This window comes from Scophthalmus maximus, chromosome 2 (assembly GCF_022379125.1).
Source record: "Scophthalmus maximus strain ysfricsl-2021 chromosome 2, ASM2237912v1, whole genome shotgun sequence".
Taxonomy (NCBI): Eukaryota; Metazoa; Chordata; class Actinopteri; order Pleuronectiformes; family Scophthalmidae; genus Scophthalmus; species Scophthalmus maximus.
In genome coordinates, this window is record NC_061516.1 from 3,586,076 (window position 1) to 3,612,076 (window position 26,001).

The following is a 26,001-nucleotide window of genomic DNA, read 5'->3' on the forward strand; positions in this document are numbered from 1 at the left end:
TTGGTCTACTTTTCCTAACATTTGGGTGGTTTCCACCAATGAAAGACTATAAATTCTTTCCAATAACTCGGTCCCTCTCAATGACTGTACCTGTATATAAAGATGGACGACACATCTGCACCTCTTCCCACTTCCGAAATAGGAAGCCAAAATATCTCAGATACAGTTGCTGCCATCTTGCAGAGTCTGCGCGGTAGTGATCATGATGTGGAGCAAACTTATTGAGATCCTGTTGCTTCATCCGCTCGACCGACTGCAAGTCAGTCTCAGCTGTCAATCATGACATTTTAGCCCATTTTTATAGCATTTAATAACTTATTAGCACCAAACATGAACATTTAACATGATGAGATCAGTGCGATGAGAACTACCTAAAATGACAGAAACCATTATGTAGACATTTTTACCTGATGTGTACTTTTAATTTGGTCCTTGTCACATCTTCTATCATGGATTGGGCGAGGTTTAGGACTTATACTGCAGACAGCCACCAGGGGGCAATCCAGATATTTTGACCTCACTTTTGGGAGCAGTCATGTCGTTCATCTAGTCATTGGTCCCTCAACCTGAGTGGTATGATGTAGACTCACTCTCAACTGTGTTAAACTATGACTGGTAACTTGTCAAAACCAAAAGGGCAGTTCAGTTTATCACAACTCATTTGCACCCGTTTGTTCTATTCAAATTATTATTCTGTCAACTTATGTCATTATGTATATTTAAGTTTCTGTATATAAAAACATAGCATATGCACATTTAATTATAACATATACATGTAAAAAAATTAGGTTCTTAAACTATTAGGGCCTTTAACAACAATAATGCACAGATCTTGATCTTCATATTTAGTGGGCTGATATTTATGAGAACACACAAATTGGTGCAGGTCCAAATAAAAATCTGAATCTAGCATAATCTTTTATATTTTTATAAGGTTTGGACGTTTTTCAGCCATATAATACTATGTTAAGTTTAATCTTAAGTCTCTTGAGGACATAAATGTAGTTAAGAGTAAAGAAAATTTGACATTAACTTTCATGTCCACTGTTAATGATTATGTTTTATGACAAATAAATAAATTAGGTTATCAGACCTCCTCCTTATTCTAATATTTCTACTATACAAACTTGAGAGTCGTGTGGAAGATTGTTCAAACTTGGTTGAGGTAAGCGATCTCCTGAGTGCCATTCTGGAGTTTTAGAGAAGTCACGTAAAAGGCAGATTTTTTAACATTGTTCATATGCAGCTCACAAACTATTCCCACTTTCTGTCTTCACCATTGTCTTATGCTTGTGTATTTCCACTTGCAGATCACTCGTGCTCATTACCAGAACGGTCTTCTGGCGTCCAGGCTAGACAGTACGCCGCACTCGCCAGAGGGCAGTCACACTCGTCTGGACATGTCCATCTCCCTGCCCCCCGTCACGCCACCGGGGACACACACTCCACTGCCTCTGGCCACACCGCCTGCAAAGCGGCCACCCTCTACAGCTCAGCCGACACCGCCGGGCAGCCGCGCCGCTCTGCCCCAGACCACCTCGTCTTCCTCCTCCAGCCGCAGGCCAAGCCAGTCTCTGCCCCAAGCCACTCCCCCCACCAGCAACCACGCCTCCCTCTCCCAAACCTCCCTGTCCTTCGTGAGTATGGCACAGTGCACCCTGAAGCCCCATCCAAATCTGTCTTCCAAGCCCCAGCAGTCGTCGCCCTCTGCCGGACCGGAGAACGGGCCAGGAGAGACCACCGTTTTGCTAAGTGAGCAGCAGAACTGTGTTGGCCCCCGCAGGCCCAGCCACACACAGGCGCACCCTCACCCACTCGTTCACACCATCAGTCACGCACACACTGAGAGCACCATCTAACTGAAATCCCTGTGGGTAAACTAAACTACCTGTGCATTCACATGACACACTGCTACTTGTTCCTGTTTGCTTGTTGTCTCCTGAACTTTTCTGTAAATGTCAGAGGGAAGCTGAGGATCAGCACGTCATGAGTATCTTTTAAACAGAGATCCTCCTTTATTCCCTCATGCATGCTCCCGCCCAACCCCGCTACCCCCCAACACTGAAAAAGATCAAGGCCAGACGAACAGGGAACACTGAGTCAGAAATGACGACAGAGGTGCGTGTGTGTGTGTGTGTGTGTGTGTGTTTGTGTGTGTGTGTGTGTGTTTGTGTGTGTGTGTGTGTTTGCGTGCGTGCGTGCGTGTGTTTTTTGTTTTTTTTAAGGATCAGTTTACCCAAATTGCAATAAGACACATTTTCTAACTTTGGTAAATAATTTGGTGGTCAGCCTACCGTTGCAATGACAACCTACCACAGAGTTCTGAACCTGAGGTGCTGTTTCAAATATTTGTCGTAAATTGATTTCGTCCCATTTCTGATGACTGGAAAATTATGCACGATAGCTACCTTAAAACAAATCTATGAGAATTTTACATTTTAATTTCCATCTACAATTTTCCAAAGTTGGAGAGCAGTATAAACAAAATTCTGTCGCCCTCCATTGCATTTTGAGCCAGGTGCCTCGAACCCTGTGCGCGAGCTGTGGGTCAGACAAAACAAGACATTTGAACCTTGGTCTGTGGGAAATTATAAAATAAATAATTCCATTGTTGCTGCCCAGCAGTATATACATCTTATATTGTCTGCAATATCGGTGCTATTATTAGCAATTTCTTATGCCACATTCATGTCACTTCTAAGTATCGTTCACATCAACTTCCAAGTCAATTATTTCAACTGGGTGAGTGATGTTTTTTTTAGAAAGCTTCTCTAGCAGCAGGTTCTCAAGTTCTCAGATGCTTAGCATGTACAGTGGGTGCTGTTTCTAGTTTAGCTCATTGTACACAATGATCTTGACTTTTGGTGACATGTATGAAGTTAGGCTCAAAATATGAGAGGGCTTTCTCCTTAAAGCTACAGTGTGTAATATTTAGAAGAACCTATTCACAGATATTGAATATATTCCCCATAACTATGTGTTCATGTATGTATAATCACCTGCAACAAAGAACCAATATTTTTTGGTCGACTAAATATAGTTACATTAGGTGGACCTTATTCGCCATGTTGCTACGTCGTGTTAAATACTGTTGCATAAAACGGTCAAGAATACGGGCATTCCTGTTGAATTTTCAGCTCTGCCATAAAGTGTCCCTGTCAGTTGCTCAGTTGGTTGCGGTTTGCAACTTTACCACCAGATGCCGCCAGAAAATTACAAAAATTACACACTGGGGCTTTAACTCAAAAGATTTTAGAGCAACTACCTTATAATTTAGTTAATTTTATTTATTTAATTTTGTTCTATTTCTGCTCACAGAAGACTTCTATGCTCTCAGAGTTTTCTAGCTGAATCAGTTACTGGCCAGACATACATGTAGTTCTTTTCTGGGGAAGTAGCTACCAGTGAGGCCGCTAGGGGGTGCTGCTCCCTTCAGCATTCTTCAACAAAAAATGCCAAACATTTGCTGTCTCCAGCTTCTAAAATTTGCGGGCTATTTCTTTGAGATTTTAGCTGCTGGTTAGACAGAAAGTATTTTTCATTATTTCGGACATTTACTGGACAAAAACAAATAATTGATTATGCAGGCCCTACAGTATGTACATCTTAAATGTATTTGTAATTTGTGTGAACTGACCCTTTAAGTCACCACCAGTTAGGCTAACAGAACACTTACATTCCCACCTGGAGTGTCCAGACCATTGCTGCATCACTCAAACCTGCTTCACAGGTTACTGTTAGAGAATTTTGCCTCTTAAATTTAATTTTACTTTTCCAAAGATAGAAACCTCCACAAAGCACTGAAGTGAATGGTGAAGTTTTTCTTTTTTTGCAGGATTTTTGGCAGGTCTTGTTATACATCACTTTTTTGAATGAGTATGATCGTTGGCGTTAGGACGACTTTTAGGAAGGCAGAGTCGTGACAGCCTGGTGTGAACAAATTCATTTATCTGTGTTTCCTGCCTGTGTCTTTGCTGAGCGGTCTGCACTAAGTCAGTTCAACTACCAGCAAATGGACCAGATTCACTCGACTGAACAGCTTCTGAAAGTTAAACAATCACACCAGTGATGTTGCTTGATTCCGGTCATTTAATGCAAACTGTTGTTACTTTGCATTATTCCTGAGTTTCTGCAAACCATGCTGTACTTAAAAAAATATATTTTTGGATAAATTTCACCAATTCAGATGCTTCCATTTTCGTTCCATTCTATATGGCTTCAAATTCAATTATCAGACTCTTGAAATTTCAGTTTGAGATGTGCAATGTGTATTTAAACTGCATACTACAAAATGTTAATGGCCCAAAAAGAAGTAAAAACAGACTTTATATTAACTGTGATGATTTCATGATCACTGTCATTTGAATACATCTCCGAATCTCATTTAAACCTCAAAATGGAATTATAACTTGAGCTCCAGCTGCTGCAGGACTGGACATATTTTTAGGTTTTACATATCTTTAAATGAAAGCAAACAAATGGACTGTGACTCTTTTTATTATAACAATTAATTTAAACATTATATTGATAATATATTTTTTGATATCAGTTTATTAACTGATAATAATTAAACTCTGTAAAAGCCAATCCTTATTCCAGTGGAAACACTTGAGTCTGAAAATTCTTTCTTACAGCCAACAGGAAAAAATGAAAATCAATGGCTGCCTGATTAGCATTGGAAAAACAAAATTTTAAATTATGCAGGATGCAATGGGAAGTAGCCAGCAATAACAAATAATACGTGTAATTTGTAGTCAAGAGGCCAAAACTTCTAGAATGACTGGTATGATCCTTTAAGTCACTGGTACTCGTGCTGTGAAGGAGGGTGTCTTTCTGGCCCACCTCCCGGCCAAGGCAAGATGTTTTAAATAATTTCATTTCCAAGAGAGAAATTAAATTAAGATATTTATTTTGCACAATATTGTATTGTATATGTATTTGACATTCAGTTTGTTTCATTCAATTTTTTTTTCTTTTTTCTTTTCTTTCTTTTGTTCTTGAAAACACTGCAGACTTAGCTGGCAGACATGCTGCATACATGATGTGACACCACACTCTTTATTATGAACAGTTTCCACTGATCATCGCCACCAAATATTCACTGTGAATGATGCTCAGTCCGAAATCATCATAAGGTCAAGTCATAAACAGCTGACCAAACTGGACCTGATGTTCGCTGCGTTACTGTACATTTCACTACCGTGAAATGACGGACTGTGTTCATGTATGTCACAACTCTTGGCTGGAAATATAATGTATTTCTCAGCCCCCAATTTGGGTTGAAAAAGGTGACTTGAAGACCAAGTAACCCTGTAGTTTAATGCTCACAGTGACAAGTATGTTCACAGCACAGTTGGCTCCTCAATTCAATTCCATCTGCTGTGCAAGTTTAACAAAGGCATTGCTACATATTCTCTGCACAAGACTACTTTATTACAGAGTCTGATAACATACTGCAACAAAGACCCGACCAAGCTCTTTCTCTCAAAGGCCCTGGAATGTTTTGATTGTAAGGCCGTAACCAGGAGTCAAACTCAACTATATTGATTTGTTTTGGATTTGTCCTCGTTTTTGGTTTCAGCTATATTTTCTGATAATTTAGTTATATAAAATGAATTTCTTGACATTTTGGTAATTATACTTATTTGCTTTCTTGTTGAGAGCTAGATGAGAGAATTGATACTGCTCACACATCTGTATGAAGCTGGAGCCAGGAGGCAGTTAGCGGAGCTTAGCATAGACGACTGGAAAGAGCACTATTTAACATGTTGTATCATGTTTGTTGTAAGGTGCTCTATGTAAGTTGATGCTATTGCTACATAGCCAATGTTAGCATTAACACATGTTTATACCAATCATTTAGCTAAACCAACAGCTGTGTCCCAATTCAGGGGTCACATCCTTCGGAGGCTGCATTTAAAGACTGGTTCCGTCACAGTGGCCCGACCGGGCTGTCTTAATTCGAGGGCTCCTTCAAATGTGGCCGACATATGTGGCCATTCTATTCCCAATCAACAGAGGATCTAACCGGATCCTTCTTGGTCCAACCTATCCTAGGATTAATTGCACATTAGTGACAACGCTAAGGAGCTAGCCACGCGGGCGGCTGAGCTGCACTAAGTGCAGCGGCTCAAAGTAGTGAACAATGCAATGGCAAGAATGGCATAAGTCTTCTTTCGGTTTTGGTCTTTGTGGTCTACGAAGGCAACTTCTTTGTAGAGCGAGTCAGCTGAATGATGTGGCCCCTAAACTGGGACACATCTTATGTAAGTTCGGCATCAAACTTTACTTTTACATTCTTTTAAGAGCTGTCTTTTATTTCCAACACTTTTCTGCTGAAGTTAGCATACTTATCAGCTAGTCTGGCCAGCCTGTCTCATCACTTTGTGATAGCCAGTCACGAAGAAGTAGAGCTGCTCATAGGATGAATTATAACCTCTCGTCTTGTAATCAGAACAATGGCTGAAGCTCTTGGCCAGTGATCATCACCACCACCTGCTCAAGGCAAAACAACAACAACAACAACAAACAAACAAACAAAAAAGGTTCAGCCGCAGAGAAAACTTACAAATGGCACCTTTAATAATTTTTTAAAAATCTGATAGATAGAACTATTTTATGGCCCTAAAGCCCCAACTTTTTGATTTCATATTTCTCTTTATATAGCCTCATAGGTGAAAAAAAATTGATATAACCTGTTCATTTAGGAGCATTAAGAGGTGTTGCCATCAGTTAATCGCCTTCTGACTCTAGCTTCATTTTTACTGAAACTCACAAAATGTCCTTGGGGATCAAGCTCTGCACATCGCCACATTGGCAGGGATAGCATCACTGAATGCTGGATGAAAAACCTGAGGTAAAAAAAAAAATAGAGACAATATCCCAAACTTCTGAGACAAAAATAAATGCTGAGAAGATGACAAGTTTAATTCAACTCTCGTATCCAGGAGCCAGCAGGCGGTGGCCTTAGCTTAGCATATCGTAGAGGCAAAAAGCAGGGAAAAATAGCTACCTCAAAAGCTCTCTAATAAAAATATTCTACCTCACTATAACTTAGTAAAACTAAATAATAAGTTGTGGTCCTACAGGTGGTTATGTGCCAGACAGTTCAAAAGCAACTGATTTCTGAGGATTACTTGTACAAAATGTAATTAAACAGATTAATCACGAAAAAAAGTGTTAATTAGTGAGCTTGGGATAGGCTTTTGTAAAGCCACATGGCTGTGGCTCCAGCAATAGATATGAGAGTAGCATCAATAATCTTAACTAACTCTCAGCGAGAAAGCAAGTAAGTGCACATATTTATTAACCCTTGAGCTAACAAGTGTGCCAAGGGTTAAGGATTGATGCTCGAGGACACTTACAGCACAATAGATTAAGATTTCAATGAACAACAAACATTCCACAGCATGTCTTTGTGCTGATTCACACCAGTGGTGTTGACCATGTCTTTGCTGGGAAATAGATGTAGTATGGAAAACCCTTGTGTTGTTTTCTGCAACTGGTATTATGTGTATGTGTCCATCGTGACATTACAAACAGGGGATTCATTCATACACATTGCACTTAAAACATTGTGATGTACATTTGAATGCGTGTTTAAATGATATTGCACCTATTCAACCTGTGCTTGGGTGATGTTTGGTTGTGTTTCAATGGACTTACAACGCAGAGAAGAAGAGGTTACGTGACAATGAGTGAAGCAGCTCATTCCTCTTGTGTGTGTGATGGGCCGAGCTGAGATGTTTAAGCTGCTAGCATGTAATCTACCTATATATTTTCTATGTATGGAGTGACACTGAAATAATTTAAGTGACTGTAAAGATTGATTATTTTGTTAATGCTATACTAAAGGATATTTATTTGGAAAGATACAAATGGTGGGAATAAAGGCATAAGGTAGCACTGATTTAAAAACACTTTAAACTTATTATTATTATGTAGCATAAGTCTGAAAAAGTGAATATTCCAAAGCATTTCTTTTTTCCTTTGTGATTGATGATTTCTGGAGTGAGATGATCAAGGCGGCATTACCCAAATGACAAAAATGAGCTCCTGAACTGCAACCCCAACAGCCTATTGTGTAGCAATATGTTAAAATATAGATTGGGTATATGCACCACTAAAGCCCCACATCAACTGTAATGGGCACAAAGGTTTATCTTCCTAATATAAGATTTTTTTTTCTCAAAGTCCCACTGTCAAAGTCTAGTATATAACTCAATTGTTTGACTTTTATCCCCAACAATCTGCGTTGTTGTTTATAAAATTGCCAGCAACCGAAGCTGGGGCCAGGCAGTACCACACAGTGCACAGGAGTGGGAGGCACTGGGGGAGACAATGGAGGCCCAGCAGCTCATTTTTACCCCGGGGCCCCCTTACAGGTATATCCGGCCATGGAGAAGATTGTCACTGTGAAAAACTAGATTTTATTCGGCAGAAACTCTCAATTCTCAAGGTTGAGAGGGAAAACCTGCTTGTTGCAAATACACAGTTGACATAGCCTTACCGTATATTTATAGAAAAATCTAGACCTGCCTGCTGGTTCATATAGGTCTCCTGTAGCAATTGGTCCTGTGCTGGTTTCCAATGAAGCCACTGGTTGGCTGTGGGAAATGTGAAATCAATTGTTTTACTTAGTAATGTTTTTTTTAAATTTTATTTATTGTAACCCCTTCATTTATTGTTTCCTTTATTTTTTGTTATAGATGCACACCTGGGGTGCTGTTCTGTGAAACGGGCTTCCAGCTGTTCAGGCACAGCTTTTGTCGGGTGACCTTACCCTGAAACACTGTGTTCAGTTCTCTGATTGCTGTTTGTGTTATATTACTGTAAATACTCTGTACATGAAGACATGGGCATTTGTGTGATGCTGAGAGAGATATTGAAAATAGATCTATTTATAATGAGATATGGTGTTATTTTAGGTTTTTAGCTTTTGTTTTCCTAGGAAGGCATTACATAGCAATAAACATTGCACAGAGTTGACCTCAAATAATTATCCTCTGTAGCTGGCTTCTTTCTGTTTTTGTCATTAGACATGAAAACCAAAGCTTCTGTCTCAGCCATAATCCTTGCTCCTCTCCTTTCCCATCCTGTATCTCCCTTTTCCTTCTCTTCCCATGCTTCAATTTGTCACTTTACTATTTTTCACCCTGCACTTATTTTTGCTATGCTCCCGCTGCTCAGACGTATTGAAATTCCACCAACTTCGACTTCTGGTCTGACTTGCTAAGCCATTGTCATTGTTCAAACCTTTGCTGTAATGGGACTGGAGCCAAGTGTGTGTGTGTGTGTGTGTGTGTGTGTGTGTGTGTGTGTGTGTGTGTGTGTGTGTGTGTGCGCGTTTGTGCGTGTGTGCGCGTGTGTGCGCGTGTGTGCGTGCGTGTGCGTGCGTGTGTGTCTGTGACTTATCAGCAGCTCCTGTGGTGTTGTTTTTTAGCCCTGCAGCGGTGTGATGATTAGACCAGCCCTAAGGTTAAATATTTTCTGGTCCAGAGTTTCCAGACTTTCTCAGGCCAGTGACTTTTCCATACTGTGTATCATTCACAAGTTAGCTGTTTGAGGTTTAATTAAACAAGCTGAAGAAGAGTGAACCAAAACATGTTTTGCATCTATGATCATCCTTTTTTTGATATATTAATGTTTGGATTTTTTTTTACACATGGAGCGATAATGAGGCAGTTGAGCTTTGGATTCGACCATAAACGCTCATACTGAAGTGAAATATATATTTCCCTTTTCATTTCTCCAGGGTGTATACAGTAGATGCATAATATCTATTTGGATTCTACTGCAACACGTTTGACTTGCTGTGATTTTTGTTTTTGTCTTTGATTGTAAGGGTTGGGCAGAGCTGGAGGAGACTCGAGACTGTGTAACTTAAAAGCAATGTGTACATACTATTTTATAACTACTGTAAGGCATTCGAAGAAATCTATGGGGTTAATAAACCTGAGATATATTTCTCTACAGAAAATCTGTCTCCATGATTCATGTGTGAAGTTGGCTATAATTAGCCATTATATTGCCAGCACAACCAGTGAAACCACATATTTCTTAGTCACACACAAATGAACTTAGCCGTGCCACCTCCCGGTGCGTCTGGGCCTACAGACGGATTGGGAAGGAGTGCACCTTCCATATCACTCACTGCTCTGCTGCTGTAAGATTATGCTAACTCAAAATTGAGCTTAACTGTCCAAAGTTTTGAGCATCTCAGATAAGCTGTGGTTGAACTTTGGAATTCTCAGGAGAAAGAGATCACTGCCGGCGTGGCAGGAGAACCAGTGTCAATATGAATTACACATACATTTTAGCCACTTTACAGTGAATACTTCAGTTGAGTATCTGCCCTGCTGCAAAATGAATGTGGTATGGATCAGACTCCTCCCTGATGATGGAAACTATCGGGTCAGTTCTCTAACAGAGAACCAGAATGATGAATGACTTGTTATTAACAAACCAAACAGGGACGCGCCCACTTGTTTTGTCGCATTTTTATTGGCTGTGAAAACACACTCAGACTCCAATTTGCTGGTTTCGAGAAGGGGCGGTGCAATAAATAACGACAACACACACACAAATCGAGCGCCGAAATGGACGCTTGCCTGTCCGCCGAACCGCCTTGTGCAGAGCCAAAATGGCCGCACGGCAGCTCAGTTGCAGTTTGTGTGGCACGCTTAACCCCGCCCGCTCTCTCCGGGTGGGCGGGGCTACTGTACGGCTGGAGTCACATGATCCGCGCGGAGCCAGGCTGACCAATTCCAATATGGTGGCCAGCTTGGCAGGTCTACGGTTCCTGTTGATGATATTGTTGTTCTGCGGGATCGGGTACGGCTCCTGCAGCCAGGACGCTCCGCGGATCCTGGGCCTGCGACTGGAAGACCCGGCGGGTCCGGTGTACATGAAGGATCGGATCATCTCGGCGCCAGAAGGAGCCACGATCAAACTCCGTCTCTTCGGGGCTGACCTGAATGGAAGCTGGCCGTGGGTGGCGTTCGCGGGGGCTGCCGGCGGAGCGGCGGGGGCGGTCGGCGATGCGCCGGACCCGTGCGGTCAGGAGTCCCGCCGCCAGGAGTCCGCCTTCCAGGTGACGGGGGAGTTCGTCCCAGACGAAGAGTACAGTGGGCTGGTAACGGTGCAGGTCCAGAAGAAGAGCACCTCCGCGGGGGCAGCTGGTGGCCGGCAGATGTACCACCACCTGTGCGTGCTGAGCGGAGAGAAGTGGGCATCCGTTGGCCCCGACCGCCTGCGGTTGAACACTGACAGGGGTCTGTCCGCAGACTACATCCCGCCGTGGGCTCTGGTCGTGCTGATTGTGCTGCTGCTGGTGCTCTGCGGGGTGCTGAGGACCGTGAACCTCAGCCTGCTGTGGCTGGACCCCGTGGAGCTGTATATCCTCCACAGTTGCGGCTCCGAGGAGGAGAAACGGGCCGCCAAGCGCCTGGAGCCAATCAGGAGGAGGGGGAACTTCCTGGTAAGTGTCTGCGTGGGAGAGCACGAGAAAGAGGATGGGTCGAGAGTACCGTTCGGCCTAACGATGCCTCCATCCCACCCCTCTCTCCATCCCAGACGTGCTCCCTGCTGTTCCTGTGTGCCGTTGGACACTCGGCGCTGGGTGTGCTCCTGTACCGGGCGCTGGGCTCCATCCTGTCCGCAGTCTTCGCAAGCGGCTTCCTGGTCTTCTTCCTGGCCGAGCTGGGCCCCCACATCGTTTGCTCCGGTTATGGCTTCCAGCTTGCGCCGGGTCTGACCTGGCTGGCCCAGGTTAGTATGGTGCTCACCTGCCCCCTGTCCTGCCCCTTGGGGCTGATCCTGGACCTGGCGCTGAGGAGGGACATCAGCACCTGTGGGATAAGGGAGAGGGCCATGGAGATGGTCCGCACAAGCGTCAATGACCCTTACAGGTAAAATCACACCCGCAGAAAGAATCGTACACACATTGCATACTGTACATATATGCATAGAGTTAAACCTCTTGTTTTCCTGCATAGTAATGCCCCCACACAGATTCCCAGGTACTTGGCAGGTAGGATGTTCGAGAAATCTCAGAGAATCTGTCGCAGTTGTTCTGTGGCTCTTCTGTCTCTTTGTTTGATCCCAGACTGACCACATGATGTTGAAAGCAGGGCTCTGTGGGGTCCAGTCCATCTGCTGCAGGACTGCTGGCTCGGCCTGTCTGTGAAGATACTTCTTTATGACTCTGATTCATAGCCATCATCAGGGAGGAGTCTGATCCATACAACAATCATTTTGCAGCAGGGCAGATACTCAACTGAAGTATTCACTGTAAAGTGGCTAAAATTAATGTGTAATTCATATTGACACCTATTTGCAAACAATGGCTATTTCTTTTCTTCCACCATAAATTAAGGTTAAAAAACATCATTCAGCGATATAATCACACCTTTTTCTTAGAAGATTTATTTAAATTTCTCAATAAACGCTACCTACATCAACAAAACAGAAAACCACAACCATACAAAACATACAGCAACATACATCTACACCACACATCCAACAAACAAGCTCGACCTCTGTATCTTATCTGACCAACTCAAACAGAATATGGTAAAAAATAAAGAAACGAACATATAGCTCATATGTAATCAGAACAATTTACCACTCCTCTCTGCTGAGTACCCCATATGTACATCATTCATCAAATATTCAGAAAATATCTCTGTTAGAAAAATATAATAGGCCACAATAATCCAGCCACTGGAATTTCTGTTTTCATCCATTTTCTTCTACTGTATGTGCTTTCATATTTGCAGTTAACAAAATATTAGACTGTCCGGTCTCATACTCTGATACTTTTCTCCCATGTCTGTGTCTTGTTTGTGCAGTGAGTTTGTGAAGGAGGAGTTCAGCCGTGGGACGCTGCGCATTAAGACGGTGGAGGACATCCTGACTCCTCTGAAGGACTGCTTCATGCTGCCCAGCTCAGTTGTCCTGGACTTCTCTACCATGTCTGAGATCATGCAGAGCGGATACACGAGGGTGCCCATTTACGAGGAGGAGAGGTGGGCACAGCAACAAGTCCTCTTCAAAACTTTGTCGTCTGAGACAACGGAAACTTGTATTATATACTAATATTAACTGTCAACAATTTTTTTTAATTGGCTAATCACAATATTCAACGCTGAATTTGAATAAGTTAACTTGGTAATAATCATGTTCATTTTTCACCATTTTGATATTTTATATTCAGGAGAATAATTTCTCAGATGTATTATGGTTCTCCTATAATAGCACTGGCTCACCCACATTTTCTTGTTTCTTCATTACTTGACTTGAAAGCAATGTGACAGAGCACAATTTTACAAACAAATCAGCTTTGTGTCATGTCCAAAGCGACTTACAATAAGTGTATTCAACCATGAAGATAATACTCAAAAGTGCAAGAATTAGTACATAAACATTTATCAAATAGGCAAAAACTGCTTCAATTGCTATTTGTAATTAAGTGCAATATTTGTTATTTTTTTGTGTTTAATATAACAATTTCAGGGAGTAAGGTACAGTCTGAACAGGTGAGTGTTCAGTCTGCGACGAAACCATTTAAGGGATTCTGCTGTCCTGATGTCAATGGGGAGCTTGTTCCACCATTGAGGAACCAGGACAGGATTTAGATGAGCGGTTGGCTGCCTGCCCCTCGAAATGAGGGTGTAGCAAGCTGTTTGGCAGTAGCAGAGCGGAATGGACTGGCTGGGGTGTAAAGCTTGACCATTTTCTGGATGTAATAATTAATAATAATAATAATAATAAATTGTATTTATAGAGCACTTTTCATTGCTAAAAGCAATCTCAAAGTGCTAAATAGGGCTTGAACCATTCGCAGCACGGCAGGTGAGTACCAGTGCCTTGGAGAACTTGGGTAGGTTGAAGACCACTCTGGCCGCTAGATTCTGGATGGCACATACCGGCAGACCAGCTAGGAGGGAATTGCAGTAGTCTAGGCGTGAGATGACAAGAGCCTGCACCAATACGTGCGTCGCCTTCTCTATGAGGAACGGACGTATCCTCCTGATGTTGTGGAGGATGAATCTGCAGGAGCGGCTCGTCACTGCAATGTTGGCAGTGAAGGACAGCTGGTCGTCCAGTGTCACACCCAGGTCCCTTGCAGTTTGAGTAGGGGTCACCACCGAGTTCTCAATGGGTGATGGAGAGGTCGTTGGTGGGAGACGCCTTCCCTGGGAGGAAGAGCATCTCGGTCTTGTCCGGATTGAGCTTCAGGTTGTGCATCGACATCCACTGAGAAATGTCAGCCAGACATACAGAGATGCGTTCTGCCACCTGCGTTTCAGATTGTGGAAAGGACTGCACCAGTTAGGTGTAATCTGCATAGCTATGGCAAGAAAAGCAATGTGAGTGAATGACAGAGCCTAATGACCTGGTGTACAGAGAGAAGAGGATGGGGTCCACAACAGAGCCCTGAGGGACCCCAGTGGGGAGGTTGCGGGGTTCGGACAGCGATGCTCTCCAAGTAACCCTGTAGGTGCGACCCTTGAAGTAGGATGCAAACAGGGAGAGTGCCGAGCCTTGGTATCCCAGTTGTTGGAGGGTGGAGAGGAGGATGTGGGGATTCCCTGTGTCAAAAGCTGCTGAGAGGTCGAGCAGGATGACAACAGAGGAGAGGGAGGCTGCTCGAGCTGTGTGGAGTTCCTCTGTGATAGCTAGGAGGGCAGTCTCTGTTGAGTGTCCTGCCTTGAATCATGACTGGTGGGGTTCAAGAAGGTTGTTCTGGTGGAGATATGCAGAAAGTTGAGTTAAGACGGCACGTTCAAGAGATTTGGAAAGAAATGGAAGAAGAGAGACCGGTCTGTAGTTTCTCACATCAGATGGGTCGAGTGTAGGTTTCTTTAAAAGAGGATTCACTCTTGCCGCTTTAAGAGTGTCGGGAAAGTAACCTGTTATCAGAGAGGTATTGATGAGGTGGGTGAGGAAGGGAAGGAGGTCAGGAGCAATAGACTGAAGAACGTGAGAGGGGATAGGGTCAAGGGGCCATGTGGTGGGGTGTAGGGAAGTGACCGATAGAGCCTCACTGGGAGGGAGTGGTGAAAAATCGGCTAGAGAAGGAGATGAGGAGGAGGGTGTAGGAGAGGTAGGGTCAGTAGGGGGGTCAGGAAATGAGGAGCGAAGGCCATCTATCTTTTTTGCAGAGTAGTTTACAAAGTCTCCCGTACAAAGGGAGGAGGGGTTCGAGGAGGGTAGAGAAAATTGAAAAAGTTTCTTGGGGTTCGAGAAGGAAGACTGAATTTTACATTCAAAGAAAGAGCTTTTAGCAGCAGATAAGGAAGCAGAGGCCGCATATCAGATATATAGGTATCAGCTTATATGTATGTATGTATGTATTTTTCTTTTTTTACAGAACATAATGCATCACATAGTTTGTCCAATTGAGTGCACTCCAACTTCACTGTTTACAATACTCTGCAGCACAGGTATCAAACAGAGTCTGTCACAGCTGAGCAGACAGAAGTGGTGCAAAGTCAAGCAATGTCTTCACCGAAAGATGCCATCTAGTTTGTTAAATACCTCATTTAAATATGTGTGTATATATAAATACATATATTATACTTACGTCTGTTTTTGTAAATGCAAATCGGATTTTGTTATATTTGTCAATATTTTTGTGGTAGTATCTTCTGATATTGATATACCATAATATATTAGGAGGTCTTTCTGCATACTGACTAAGAAATAACAATAAGATATGATAATAATTATAACTCAAAAACGAATTAAACTATTAACGCTAGAGTAGATAAGGGAAGTTTATTCACTTGTACTTAAGGTGTTTTACTTTTATAAACATGTCGTTATTACAACAATACTTTACATTAGCAGCTGGTATAGCTTATTGGGTTACACCGCTGACTTACTATAGAAAGGTCATCCCAGTGTGGGCCCTTAGGCAAGGCCCTTAATGCTACCTGCCTCCATGATTGTAGGTGGCTTTGGATAAAAGTATCATCAAAATGAATGTAATGTACATTATACCGAACAAGTACTCAACTGTGGGAATTTCTTTTGTCACCTCTATTCTTACAGGTGCTTTTTTTTAACCTACAGTATATTTAAAAAAATAGGTTATAGGTTTTCCTAACTGCTGCCATGAGGGAAACAAAAAAAAAACAGAGTAGTTCAATCTTTGAACTTTTCATCATGTGTAGCCACAAAGACAGAAGCTGTTATTGTGTGATAACAATATTCTTTGTGTGCCTCACATTACAGCCATTTGTCTTGGCAATGTGGGTTAAGTGACCTGTACTATTTCAACATTTCCGCACGCAGTGCCAAAAACAGCTATGTCCATGGCTTTATTCACATCAACATTTGTTTGGTTTCACAGGTCCAACATTGTGGAAATCCTATATGTGAAAGATCTGGCCCTGGTGGATCCAGATGACTGCACCCCCATGACGACCATCACCAAGTTTTACAATCATCCGCTGCATTACGTTTTCAATGACACCAAACTAGATGCCATGCTGGAGGAGTTCAAGAAAGGTATGCCCATGCTCATATTTGCATTTTGCAGGTCATTAAAAAACAACACCAAATATGATAGTGGAGGCTTCTTTACTGTAATTTTTTCGGGAATGTTACTTGGGAAGGTATCTTCAGATGATTACGTTTTGGAGCTGACCAAGGTCAACAAAAATGCAATATCTGCATCATATAGGACTTTAGACATGACCTCAACTTGATCAATAAAGTATTTCTGATTCTGATAAGCTTTATTTCATTGATCAAAACATTATTAAAGATCTAGGGTGGCTGTGGCTTTCTCCACCTCAGTACAATGGAGGTGAACAGAATTTAGTTTTGTTTATGCGTGAATTGTAATTTTTATCCAATGCAGACAGAAACTCAGCAGCATGTGTCTTTTGTGTCGAGACAATTACTACTGGTATCGTCCACATACCTGGTTGTAAAATAATTAAATGATATCGCTGACAGAGTGCTCTGGAATGAGATGATGCTCTTTAGGTCCCGTCTTTGAAAGAAAATAGTTCTAATGAAATCTGTTCACAATGAGGTCAGCTGATCCAGACCCATCCAGGCTGATCCAGACTCTCTGTTCTTGATAGAGCTGGGGTTTATTCCAGAAACAAGGTTTTGCTAAAACTCTTCGTTGACCCTGAGAAGAGGGAAACTCTTGGTCTTCCGTTCCAGAAAGCAATTGAACTTAAACTTTAGCTCACTATGTGAACCTAACCTGCTCGCTGGCAGAGTTTCTCCCGATCTCCAGCCTTTTCCCGAACCGGAACTAGCTGACAAAAAACAGGGTGTCCTTTCCTTGTCCACCCGATCGATATGGAAGAATAATTAATTCTGTATCTTATGTGGGAGAGGATCTTGAGACCTCGTATAGATGTGCTTTCATTCCTCGACGACTACTTAGAAGAACTTTACTGTTTTTTCTCACAATCTATCACATATCTGAACAATATTCTCTGGCCTTATTTCCAGTATTTTAATATCGCGGACATGCTCTTTACGACCAGAGCCAATTCTTTACATTGCCCTTCGATTTTTTGCGAACAGGAGTTTTCTGTACAACAAGTTGATTTAGCCACCGATATATTTACTTTGTTTAATATGTGAACTATGATCAAAACCATATGCTTTACCTATCTGCACTATATCCATATAATTCATTTTTGTGCCAGTGGAATTGCACCTAAATTAAAAAGAATTATATAACATTGCACGTTTTACAGACGTGTGCAACAAGATTCGAAAAACCGGTCGCCCGTGCACCGGAGAACATTCCTAACCATTACACCAACATCAGATATTTTTAACAGAGAAAATGCCAAAAAGTTTTAATAGTGGCCGGGCACGCGCATGAACATACTCAGAGATGATTGAACTAACTCAGAACAGCTGTTCTGGAACCGAAATTTCAGGGTTAAACGTGTTTTCTAGAATACTCCCCTGCTCCGGATAGAACTATTGTTAAAATTTTGTCAATGTGGCACTAAAATAAAAACTAGAGCCCGGCAGATATGAGCCTTTCGCAGACATATCGCTATCAGTTTGCCGATATCAAAACGTTTGTTCTACAAAATAATGCAGAAAAGATGTGCATTTATGTTCACATTTAACATTAAAAAAAAAAAAATACAAGTGCAATATATTTGGCTGCATTTGTTTTTTATTTTTATTCATTGGTTTAACTATAATATATATATATATATATATATTAGCAATGATCCCTAAGAAATGTTTTACTCCCTAATAGCAACAGCATTGCCCCTTAAGAATCCATATCAGTTGGCCTAAGAACCTATCCTGAATTAACAACTAGCTGTTCCTGTTTGCAACATACTCTTGGATGTACAAACAGCTGTACCGGGCACTGTGGAGGCTGTGTGGAGGCTTGAGTCCTCCTTTGCTCCGCTTCTTCCCCCACTCTCTCGCCCCTTCAAGCTGAATGCTGTCCTGTCATTAAAGGCTTAAAAATGCCCCCCAAAATGTTTTTTTTAAATAAACAGCTGTCACTGTAATAATCTGTTCCCGAAGAAAATTGAAAAACCTGATGCTTCTCAGGCCAGTTCTGGAAGAACATGGAGCAGTTATTTTTTTTTCATAGATATCTCAAGTGGATCCATCAATGACCCCTTTTTCACCTGGCAGTAACATCTGTCCTGAGTGATCCGATCACAGGTGGACAACTCTCAGTACGCAGCAGAACGTGTCTCCACATGCGTCTCCAGTGACCACTTGTGATCTGATTTCACTTACCTGCTCTGTATGTAAATCAACACGTACATCATTTCCGTTTGCAAAACACCAAATGAGTTGAGCAACCGGGACTTTAAGTTTTAAAATTGAAAATTAGGCAGCACATCATTTGATAGGAGTGGTGCTATGTGCATGGTTGGATACTGCCAGAGGTTAAGAGGAAAATAATCAATTTTTGTTTAATTTTGGTATTTTAATGAAGAACGATCTCTTCGAACTGAAATTTCCTAATTTCATTTTCAATTTTCTGTGATTTTGCCATTAACCTTTCCACTTGATACCAGGTAACTCTCACATGGCCATCGTCCAGAAAGTGAACAACGAGGGGGAGGGAGATCCTTTCTACGAGGTGCTGGGATTGGTCACCTTGGAGGACGTCATCGAGGAGATCATCAAGTCAGAGATCCTGGATGAATCTGATGGCTATTGTAAGTTTTTGTGAATATTTCAGTTGTCTTAGCATCTGATGTCTTTATTTAACCCTTTGACCACTTTGCCGGCTCCTGTAGTGGACAGGAAAGTGAAACGCCCCCTCCCTCAGCTGGAGATTCCTCTGGAGCCTCGCAGCGCGCACGAGGAGTTTTCTCTCTTCAAGCCTCCCGAAGGAGAACCCAAGATTCGCACCTCTCCCCAGCTGCTGCTGGCTACCCACCGATTCCTGTCTAGAGGTTTGTGCATTTGTCTGTGACCATTTGCCTGCATGGAAAGATTGAGTGAGGTTATGTCTGACCATGAACCTCAGTCATAGTGTAACACGGCACATGTAATGATTATGTTGCTGTTATACATTATCAGGGTCTTCTCTGGACACTTTAGTGCCCTACACTAGACGTCCACTGTCTTCCCTGTTCATAGTCGCTCTTTTCTCTTTTCATAGTCAAATCATTTACGGATCATTTACACTCATCTTTGGACAGTGTCGTGTCAGTTACCTGATCATTCTCATACCTGAAAGATTCCATCATTCCCAAAAAATCCCATCAGGATCATTTTTACACAACCACAATCCACGACAAGTTTGACACCACAGCTCCGGTGGCGCGTGTATGGTACTCTGTTTCTCTGACCTTTGACCTCGTCCCCATAGAGGTGGAGCACTTCAGCCCTGGACGCATGTCGGAGAAGGTCCTGTTCCACCTGCTCCGTCACCCCAGCGTCAACCAGGAGGTGCACTTTGACCCGAGCAACCGGCTGAGCCCGGGTCACTATCTATACACCCGCAACCACCCGGTGGACTATTTCATCCTGCTGCTGCAGGTACGTGCTCGTGTTCAGGACGTGACACGTCCGCCTCAGCTTTGTATTCACAAGATCAGATCACCAGGAAGTGGGTCGTATTCTACATTATTTTCATATAATTACAACTGTGTTTTACTGTGTTGTCATTATCTGTTTATACAGCAGCCTTCACTCAGGAATGCTGATTGATAAACACAAGGATTTGCTTACAACTATATTATAATTTTTGAAATATTGATAGACTATTAATGTGACGTTGGGGGACTTGGGGGACGTAAGGTTTATATGGTCTGGTAAACCTGTTTGCATCACATGACTGCACTACATACCTTTGGTAACCACACAGTTAGGTATAGGGGAATGAGTTCACACTCCTCGTTTATTGCATTTAACATAAACAAGTGCCAAAAAAAGTAGATAAGTAAAAATGACAGTACATGCTGCCTGTTTATTGTTCTCAGGGCCGCGTGGAGGTGGAGATCGGAAAAGAGGGGCTGAAGTTTGAAAATGGGGCATTTACTTACTATGGTGTTTCTGCTCTAACGCTACCATCTTCAGGTCAGTCGCGGGGAGAAGTGTGCATCACAATGTGCTACATTGTTAAAATGTACCGATAGTAGTAGTAGTAGATTTTTTTTTTTTTTTAAATCTGTGGGATTACTATCAAGATTTTGTTTCTGTTAAACTATCCGATATATTTTATTAACAGAATTGTTTTAATTCCCAAATATGTAAATCAGTATCAGTTGGGTTATAAAAAAAATATAATGATAACATTGTGTGTGTGTGTGTGTGTGTGTGTGTGTGTGTGTGTGTGTGTGTGTGTGTGTGTGTGTGTGTGTGTGTGTGTGTGTGTGTGTGTGTGTGTGTGTGTGTGTGTGTGTGTGTGTGTGTGTGTGTGTGTGTGTGTGTGTGTGTGTGTGTGTGTGTGTGTGTGTGTGTGTGTGTGTGTGTGTGTGTGTGATATGACAGTGCACCAGTCTCCAGTGTCAACACAGCATCACACTCCCAGGGATCCCTTTGAGTCAGCAGATGCCACCAGCCCGTCCAGCTATTGTCCTGACTACACCGTCCGAGCTCTCACCGACCTGCAGCTGATACGGGTGTGTAATAATGTTTGTGTGTTTTCACACTGACACCACTACATTTTTTTAGTCCCTGGGGGGCAGACTGCGGCACAGTGTTGCATCATGTGCAGCTCTGTTAATACTGATGGCTGACGTAAATTCTGACATACAGCTCTGCTTCTGGAACGAGCCTGCGTTTCCACCAGTTGTGAGCACAGAACAGTGCGACATTGACAGAGGGTGGTTGCCCAACGCACAAAAAATAACCTTATTACCTGCAAGTCTTCATACTGTTGATACAGATGATGTATTTATCAGAAGACCACTGCACGCTTCCATTCCTTCTTTATCCTCCCAGTTCAAATTTAGAAACCTGCTATTTTTTGGTTCCAACTGAGAACCGACCTCCCAGGGTCCAGACCAATTCATTTTTAGTTAAAAGGCTGCGAATGGCACGAAACAGAACAGAACCTGTTCCATGTTGGTGGAAAAGGGGCAATAGTGTCAGACATGTCATGCCAGGTTCTCACAATCTGGCTGCTGCTCTGACTCACAGCTAGACACCAAGTGGACATGATAATGAAATGGCACTGAATACAATACGAGTAGCCCTGTAATCGCCACTTTTGAATAATTGTGTAAAAATGTATTGCGACAGCTGATGCTGGAAGGTTTTTTTGTTTTCTCATTGTCCGTGTGTCTTGTGAACATGATATCTCCAGAACATCTGGAAGGGATTTCTTTTAATCTAGCTTCAACTGGACTCAAAGGTGATTACATTTTAAAGGGCAAAGGTCAAGGTCACTTTAACCTCACAAAACACTTTTTTGGCCATAACTCATATCTCACGAACGCACTCAACACATTTTATTATATAGACGGGAGATCGGCTTTTGTTTGACCTCCAAGATCTAATCGATTCATCTTTGAGTCCAAGTGAACATTTGTGCCAAATTTTGAAGGTGTTCCTGAGATAGCACGTCCACGAGAATCGACGGACAACCTAAGACAAAATCCAGTTGTAGTATCATTTATACTTGGTGTAACTGTCTCTGCTTTTTCTCCCCGTTCATTTTGTGGATGTGATGCAGGTGACACGTCTCCAGTATTTGAACGCTCTCATGGCATCACGCGTCGGCCAGAGTCCAGATCCTCCAGAGATTAAGATCCTACCCAACAGTCAGACTAAGCTGCTCAACGACAGAAACACCACACAAGGTATCTTCGCTCGAAACGCAGCGTGGCCTCCGGGGTCCGCGAGCCCCGTGCATCTCTAAGCTAACATACACTGCTGATGATAAAAATCACACTAAAACTTTGTGTACGCCTTTGTAGATTTGTGAGGAATGTACCTTCCTGTTTGCCTTCAGCTGAACTAAAATTATTTTCTCTCTCTCTTTTTTTCCCTCCTCCTTGCGTACCTCCATGTTTCCTCTCTCCTCTGGCTCATCCAGAGTTTCCTGTAAACTTTTCATTCTTTGACACCATTGAGAACTACTGTTAGTAGTTTGTTTGTTTTTTGCATGAGGTAAATGAAATGCAGACTGTCAGTAGCATGGCAGCAGACAGACTGTGCATACAACACACTCACACACACACACACACACAGAGACACAAAATGACGTCCCACTCTTCTTGAAAGAAGAGGACCATTTTTTAGAGCCCGTCCGATATGTCGATTGGCTGAAAATATAGGCTGATATGAGCCTTTCACAGACATATTGCATCTATGTTTACCAATACGCACTGCTATGAAAACCTTTTCTTATGTTTACATTTTACGTAAACAAATTTAGGTCAATTTTCTTATTTCGAGTTCTGTTGCTTGGCTTTCTTTGTGTTTTCTTATTATTTATGGTTATTTGGTTAAGTTTGAGGTTAAACTCTAAAATGACAAAACCTCATTTTTTTCTTTGTCATCATAATGGATGACGACATCTTTAGAATCCATTTAAAAAAAAATATATATGACATGTTTTACACCCTAATATCTGTATTGGTCCCCCGAAAAAATCCATATCTTTTGGCTTTACAATTTTTTACCCTTTTTCCCTTTACCGTCTGAAATCATTAGTTCCAGTGAGATTTTTTCATTGTGTACTTTTTATGAGACAAAGTTCTTGTCTGGATTTAGTATCAGGAAGTTGCTGCGTGTGTGTTTGTCTGTGAGGCTCTTTTACCTCTGTTTCTTCATCTCGTGTCAGTCCTCCTCTCCTCCTGAAATCATCTCCCCCTTCTCTGTTGGGTATGTAAAACTCTCACAGTGTTCTTCCATTAACCGCATGTCGGATCTGATTCACTTGCCCCCTGACCTGAAGGGATTTAATATGTCCTCTGACGTATGTATTGCACGTCCACTCAGACCACTTATGACCACTTTCATTTGGAGCTCTAGTTAGTAATTGGCACAGCAATGTCCTGAGCAGAAATCAAACACTGGCGCACAGGACCTCCCACATGGCTGTCTGAGGTGACAAGAAGGCACAAAAGAGTCGAAAAACAGCCTGTGGTGAAAGCACATTCAGCCTTCACATGTGATGAAGTAAATCAATTATGATTCAAAGACAAAGACAAACCAGCATCTGCTGCAGCAGTTGCAACATTTGTATATTCATAAAACTTTGCTGTTTGAAAATATCTACAGCTTGCAGCTATTCAAAATGGTAAATGGACTGTATTTTTTTTTTTGCACTTTTCTAATCTTATCGAGCCTTTACAGTAAGTTACATTCACACACACACATGCACACATTCATTCAAACAGCACTTTTTCTATTACACATCATTCATACACTGCCCTTAGGGACAATGTAGGGTTTAGTGTCTTGCCCAAGGACAATTACACATGTGGACTGGAGGACCAAGGAATTGAACCATCAACTGTCTGGTTAATGGATGACCCTCTCTACCTCCTGAACCACAGCTGCCCCAGCTATAGATTGGAAATACATATTAATATGAGGATTCATTTTAAATGCATAGCCCAAACCGTAACATACATTAATTTTTTTAAGGTGTGGTGTTTTCTTTAATGGGGATCTTTTTTTCCAAGTGTGCGGATACCCTGTTCCACTTAAGTTCATATTCCACAAAAACATCACTTTCATCTTTTATGAAGGGAGCCACAGAACATCATTAATTATGTAAATTATTAGAAACGTTATGAGATATTGAATGCATTTTTCTTTTGTTTGAGCTCTCTATGCAATAACTCTATGTAACAACTTTTTCTTTTTCTTAAACTCTGGCCTTTCTTCCTCTCTTTTGTGCCACTTTTCTCGAACGCAGCCAGTGTTGCTCCTGTTTTTTTAAATATCCTCCATCACCTGTGTGTGTGTGTGCGTGTGTGTGTGTTTGTTTGCTTGCTTGCTTGCCATCATCCCTCACTCACCCCAAGCTCTCTTGTCATTGGTTGGGTTCCACAGGTGGCAGTAGAGCCCAGGAGAGCTCCACAGAAGAAGAGGCTAATGGGTAGTGCAGTTCTGTCTGCCCGCTGTAAAAAGAAAAGAAAAAAATCATCTATGGCTGGAACGTAGTTTTTGGACTGGACTGGAGTGAGAGTGATTTTATTTGTCTGTTATGTCGACCCACTGCTCACACTTCTGTACCCCCATTCCATTATGAGCTTTCTATTACTATTTAACACACACTCTTTGTTTGAATTTGGCGGTGCCTTTTTATTCCGGGTTTAGCCTTTCATACTTTCATGTATTGCCATTCCTCACTTCCCCACACTTCCTGTGTGTGTGTGCGTGTGCGTGTGCGTGTACGTGTGCTCAAGCAGCCGTCCGTTTAAGATACTAAACTTTCAAGCTGGTTGAAAAGCAGATTTGCACATTAAAGTTGTGCACTGTCGATACATCAAGCTTTTTTACGGTCCGGGTTTTATATCCTCATGTAATATTTCTGTCAGACATAGGTGTGTATATGACCAAAAAGGTTTGATCCGCGATTCAATGACGGGTTGAATATATACTGTAAATATTCAAATTAAAAATGGTGGCCCAGGATGTAATCCAAACTGAAAAACACGTTTCAAAATGAGTGTCATTTTTTTAGTGATACTTAAGTCAAAAAATATGAATTTAAGTGTGGTTATAATTTGAGGGGAAACAATTAGTGAATTTTTAAAGCAAAAGTTTTTTATTTGCTGCGTGTCTTTACTGTGTGACAAAAGAAGACATTTTAGGAAGTCACATTGGGCTTTAGGAAACTCTGACAGGCAATTTCTCATAATTTTCTGACAATTTAAAGATCAAACAATTAGTCAAGGTAATAATCTTCGGATAAATTGATAAGGAAAATAGTAGTAATCCAACATGCATGTGACCCTCGGAATCAGAATGTGCTTTTTTACTTACTATGTAAAGTGCCTTGAGATAATGTATGTTGTGATTTTGCACGAGACCATTAAAATTCAATCGAATATTATGTACAAGGAGTTAAACTTTGAATTCCAGTGACAAACAGTTTTTGCATTGGCCAAATGTTAAGAGCAGCAGAGATGACTGGTGAGCCTGGTTTGGTATCAAACCTCAGAATGTAGAATTGAGCAAAATTCTGATCAATTCAATAAAAAATGTTCTTTGTATAGCATCAAATCACAACATACATTATCTCAAGGCACTTTACATAGTTAGGTCGAAACCTCATAATATCACAGAGAAACCGAACAGTTCCCACAATGAGCAAGCACTTGGCGACTGTAGATACAAAATAAAAAACCTCCCTTTTGACAGGAAGAAATCTCTGGCAGAACTGGACTCAGTTGTGGGCGGAACATATGCCGCGACCGGTTGGGGGGAGAGGAGAGAAATTGGGGAGAGAGAGCGAACAGTTGTATAACCGTTGCTTTAAACTCTGTCAGACTAATTTTTATAATGACAATAATAATAATGACATTTATAGATGCAATGATGTTGTTAAAAATAGTA

General features: G+C 41.9%; 2 protein-coding genes across 3 annotated transcripts in view; both read left to right on the forward strand.

Annotated features, from left to right (window-relative positions):
* Positions 1 to 9,979, forward strand: part of LOC118301337 (metal transporter CNNM4) — a 43,718-nt gene extending 33,739 nt beyond the window's left edge. Inside the window, exon 7 of the mRNA XM_047330552.1 lies at positions 1,311 to 9,979. Coding sequence (XP_047186508.1) covers positions 1,311 to 1,859 — 549 coding nt within the window. The 3' untranslated portion in view covers positions 1,860 to 9,979. The remainder of the gene's footprint in view (positions 1 to 1,310) is intronic.
* A 648-nt stretch (positions 9,980 to 10,627) lies between these two features.
* Positions 10,628 to 24,572, forward strand: LOC118300765 (metal transporter CNNM3). Of its 2 annotated transcripts, none has more exons than XM_035625484.2 (11): positions 10,628 to 11,479; positions 11,575 to 11,909; positions 12,852 to 13,028; positions 16,361 to 16,518; positions 19,047 to 19,190; positions 19,272 to 19,430; positions 19,850 to 20,019; positions 20,463 to 20,559; positions 20,974 to 21,104; positions 22,160 to 22,286; positions 22,523 to 24,572. In XM_035625484.2, exons 1-11 carry the CDS (start codon positions 10,643 to 10,645, stop codon positions 22,570 to 22,572), a joined length of 2,385 nt encoding a protein of 794 aa, XP_035481377.2. In that variant the 5' UTR covers positions 10,628 to 10,642; the 3' UTR covers positions 22,573 to 24,572. The 2 variants fall into 2 exon arrangements, with proteins under 2 accessions (XP_035481377.2, XP_035481376.2); XM_035625483.2 differs by having other exon boundaries at positions 24,493 to 24,572.
* The last annotated feature ends 1,429 nt before the right edge of the window (positions 24,573 to 26,001 follow it).